We start from the raw sequence: 5,000 nt of genomic DNA on the forward strand, positions 1-5,000 counted from the left end.
TATTTAACGTTAGAGATTTATCATGAATGCACAATTCTGGTAGCCAAAGCATATTTTCCCTTAACGCATCATTTCCCTGCTGTTATATTGTAAGATATAACAGCAGGGAAAGGATGCATAGATGCTGCTGTATATATAACCTAAGATATAACAGCAGGGAAAGGATGCATAGATGCTGCTGTATATATAACCTAAGATATAACAGCAGGGAAAGGATGCATAGATGCTGCTGTATATACTGTATAACCTAAGATATAACAGCAGGGAAAGGATGCATAGATGCTGCTGTATATATAACCTAAGATATAACAGCAGGGAAAGGATGCATAGATGCTGCTGTATATACTGTATAACCTAAGATATAACAGCAGGGAAAGGATGCATAGATGCTGCTGTATATATAACCTAAGATATAACAGCAGGGAAAGGATGCATAGATGCTGCTGTATATATAACCTAAGATATAACAGCAGGGAAAGGATGCATAGACGCTGCTGTATATATAACCTAAAAGATATAACAGCAGGAAAGGATGCATAGATGCTGCTGTATATATAACCTAAGATATAACAGCAGGAAAAGGATGCATAGATGCCACTGTATATATAACCTAAGATATAACAGCAGGAAAAGGATGCATAGATGCTGCTGTATATATAACCTAAGATATAACAGCAGGGAAAGTATGCATAGATGCTGCTGTATATATAACCTAAAAGATATAACAGCAGGGAAAGGATGCATAGATGCTGCTGTATATATAATCTAAGATATAACAGCAGGGAAAGTATGCATAGATGCTGCTGTATATATAACCTAAAAGATATAACAGCAGGGAAAGTATGCATAGATGCTGCTGTATATATAACCTAAAAGATATAACAGCAGGGAAAGGATGCATAGATGCTGCTGTATATATAACCTAAGATATAACAGCAGGGAAAGGATGCATAGATGCCACTGTATATATAACCTAAGATATAACAGCAGGGAAAGTATGCATAGATGCTGCTGTATATATAACCTAAGATATAACAGCAGGAAAAGGATGCATAGATGCTGCTGTATATATAACCTAAAAGATATAACAGCAGGGAAAGTATGCATAGATGCTGCTGTATATATAACCTAAGATATAACAGCAGGGAAAGGATGCATAGATGCTGCTGTATATATAACCTAAGATATAACAGCAGGAAAAGGATGCATAGATGCTGCTGTATATATAATCTAAGATATAACAGCAGGGAAAGGATGCATAGATGCTGCTGTATATATAACCTAAGATATAACAGCAGGGAAAGGATGCATAGACGCTGCTGTATATATAACCTAAGATATAACAGCAGGGAAAGGATGCATAGACGCTGCTGTATATATAACCTAAGATATAACAGCAGGGAAAGGATGCATATATGCTGCTGTATATATAACCTAAGATATAACAGCAGGGAAAGGCTGCATAGATGCTGCTGTATATATAACCTAAAAGATATAACAGCAGGGAAAGGATGCATAGATGCTGCTGTATATATAACCTAAAAGATATAACAGCAGGGAAAGGATGCATAGATGCTGCTGTATATATAACCTAAGATACTGTATAACAGCAGGGAAAGGATGCATAGATGCTGCTGTGTATATATAACCTAAGATATAACAGCAGGGAAAGGATGCATAGATGCTGCTGTATATATAACCTAAGATATAACAGCAGGGAAAGGATGCATAGATGCTGCTGTATATATACTTAAAACAAAACAAAAAGGACAGCACTCTGAGTTCAAAGATTTATTGCCACACAATGGACGTTTCGGGCAGCAGCCCTTCTTCAGCTGTAATGGCAATTACATTGCTCATTTATTACGAGCTGTATATATACTGTAATATATAGTTTAGTTTAGTTTATTTCGATCAGAAAGAAAAGAATATTCACAGAATAAAAAAACAGAAAACAAAAGAGGATACATAAGGCTGACCGAAAGGGTTTAGGGCTGAAGCTAACTAGCTTGTTAAATGTCCTTACCCTTATACCTTTACGTTATATGTAAACATATGCAGTACATATGCATACACATGGATACATACATGCATTGATTTACACACACAAATAGCACATGCTCCTACTTATACATACATGCCCATACACACATAGGCTACCTACCACCTATACATATAATTACACATACATAGCTGATACCAAACATACTACAAGAAATACAAGTGTCCCATAAGTCCTGATTATGTAGCATCACGTCTATACTTCTCCAGAATAATGTTTCTATACTTTTTCTGAATTGCGCAAGATTTTTACTTTCTTTGATCTCGTCAGGTAATTTATTCCACAGCTTCACACCACAGACAGATACGCACATGCTCTTCAGAGTGCTATGAACAATTGGTTGTTTAAAATTCCATCTCCCTCTCAGCTCATATCCACCTCCTCTATCACTGAACTGTTTTTGTATATTTCCAGGAAGTAAATTATGTCGCCCTTTATACAGAGTGTGTTCATGATATCCTACCTATATAGCAGCAGGGAAAGGATGCATAGATGCTGCTGTATATATACTCTAAGACATAACAGCAGGGAAAGGATGCATAGACGCTGCTGTGTATATATACTGTAAGACATAACAGCAGGGAAAGGATGCATAGACGCTGCAGCAGCACTACCCGCTGGCCATGTTATACCTGCGGCCATGTTCCCTGTTTCCTCTGATTCTGAACAGCTTCTCTGTGTATCTAACACTCTGAGGATGGCTCCTCCTCCTGCCACATGCAGTATAAACTCTACTGCTGTCCAGAATGGCCTTATACAGTCAAACAAACAGTATAAACTCCACTGCTGTCCAGAATGGCCTTATACAGTCAAACAAACAGTATAAACTCCACTGCTGTCCAGAATGGCCTTATACAGTCAAACAAACAGTATAAACTCTACTGCTCTCCAGAATGGCCTTATACAGTCAAACAAACAGTATAAACTCTACTGCTGTCCAGAATGGCCTTATACAGTCAAACAAACAATATAAACTCTACTGCTCTCCAGAATGGCCTTATACAGTCAAACAAACAGTATAAACTCTACTGCTGTCCAGAATGGCCTTATACAGTCAAACAAACAGTATAAACTCTACTGCTCTCCAGAATGGCCTTATACAGTCAAACAAACAGTATAAACTCCACTGCTGTCCAGAATGGCCTTATACAGTCAAACAAACAGTACAAACTCCACTGCTGTCCAGAATGGCCTTATACAGTCAAACAAACAGTATAAACTCTACTGCTCTCCAGAATGGCCTTATACAGTCAAACAAACAGTATAAACTCTACTGCTGTCCAGAATGGCCTTATACAGTCAAACAAACAGTATAAACTCCACTGCTGTCCAGAATGGCCTTATACAGTCAAACAAACAGTATAAACTCTACTGCTCTCCAGAATGGCCTTATACAGTCAAACAAACGGTATAATATGTCCTCATACTGTGAAACTGCCTCTACCATCACCTCAGCTTTCTGCTGCAACAAGCAGATGATTGACAGGCAGGGGAGAACTCCATTCCCCAGAGTCATGTGTCAAACAGAGAAACACACTGGCTCTAAAACCCTGTAAGTGACTCTGACTGCATGTGGCCTGTAGGCCTCCCTGCTCTGGGACCTGCACAACATGTGTCCTGTAGGCCTCCCTGCTCTGGGACCTGCACAACATGTGTCCTGTAGGCCTCCCTGCTCTGGAACCTGTACAACATGTGTCCTGTAGGCCTCCCTGCTGTGGGACCTGCACAATATGTGTCCTGTAGGTCTCCCTGCTGTGGGACCTGCACAATATGTGTCCTGTAGGCCTCCCTGCTCTGGAACCTGCACAACATGTGTCCTGTAGGTCTCCCTGCTGTGGGACCTGCACAACATGTGTCCTGTAGGCCTCCCTGCTCTGGAACCTGCACAACATGTGTCCTGTAGGCCTCCCTGCTCTGGAACCTGCACAACATGTGTCCTGTAGGTCTCCCTGCTGTGGGACCTGCACAACATGTGTCCTGTAGGCCTCCCTGCTCTGGAACCTGCACAACATGTGTCCTGTAGGCCTCCCTGCTCTGGGACCTGCACAACATGTGTCCTGTAGGCCTCCCTGCTCTGGAACCTGCACAACATGTGGCCTGTAGGCCTCCCTGCTCTGGAACCTGCACAACATGTGTCCTGTAGGTCTCCCTGCTGTGGGACCTGCACAATATGTGTCCTGTAGGCCTCCCTGCTCTGGAACCTGCACAACATGTGTCCTGTAGGCCTCCCTGCTCTGAACCTGCACAACATGTGTCCTGTAGGCCTCCCTGCTCTGGGACCTGCACAACATGTGTCCTGTAGGCCTCCCTGCTCTGGAACCTGCACAACATGTGTCCTGTAGGTCTCCCTGCTCTGGGACCTGCACAACATGTGTCCTGTAGGCCTCCCTGCTCTGGAACCTGCACAACATGTGTCCTGTAGGCCTCCCTGCTCTGGAACCTGCACAACATGTGTCCTGTAGGCCTCCCTGCTCTGGGACCTGCACAACATGTGTCCTGTAGGCCTCCCTGCTCTGGAACCTGCACAACATGTGTCCTGTAGGTCTCCCTGCTCTGGGACCTGCACAACATGTGTCCTGTAGGCCTCCCTGTTCTGGAACCTGCACAACATGTGTCCTGTAGGCCTCCCTGTTCTGGAACCTGACCTGCACAGGTCAATGCTCTGAAAGTGGCTTGTACTCACAGTTTTGATTCAAATCCTTTCTTCTCCATCGATCCTTAAGGCCATGGCACACCAAACGAACATTCTCAAACAAACACAAACAAACACGAACAAACACGAACAAAGACAAATGTTCGTTTGGTGTGCCATAGCTGTCTGTCCTTGTCTGTTCGTGTTTGGCGATGTTCGGCGATGTTCTGTCATGTTTGCCAGGATTCGACTTGTTCAATCCGGCGTTGTTCGCTGTTCACTGTTGTCTGGTAACTTCCCATGTTT

The 5,000-nt window shown here is 42.7% G+C and overlaps 1 protein-coding gene across 1 annotated transcript in view; it reads left to right on the forward strand.

Moving 5' to 3' along the window:
* Positions 1-4,728, forward strand: part of LOC310771535 (nucleoredoxin-like protein 1) — a gene marked incomplete at both ends in the record, with an annotated part of 16,528 nt that extends 11,800 nt beyond the window's left edge. The window contains 6 exons of the mRNA XM_083664125.1: positions 3,646-3,681; positions 3,886-3,921; positions 4,006-4,041; positions 4,246-4,320; positions 4,405-4,440; positions 4,645-4,728. Of these exons, the coding sequence (XP_083520251.1) occupies positions 3,646-3,681; positions 3,886-3,921; positions 4,006-4,041; positions 4,246-4,320; positions 4,405-4,440; positions 4,645-4,728 (303 nt within the window). The remainder of the gene's footprint in view (positions 1-3,645; positions 3,682-3,885; positions 3,922-4,005; positions 4,042-4,245; positions 4,321-4,404; positions 4,441-4,644) is intronic.
* Positions 4,729-5,000: the final 272 nt, after the last annotated feature.

Source organism: Poromitra crassiceps (genome assembly GCF_964638095.1).
Source record: "Poromitra crassiceps genome assembly, contig: HAP1_SCAFFOLD_760, whole genome shotgun sequence".
NCBI classification, from domain to species: Eukaryota; Metazoa; Chordata; class Actinopteri; order Beryciformes; family Melamphaidae; genus Poromitra; species Poromitra crassiceps.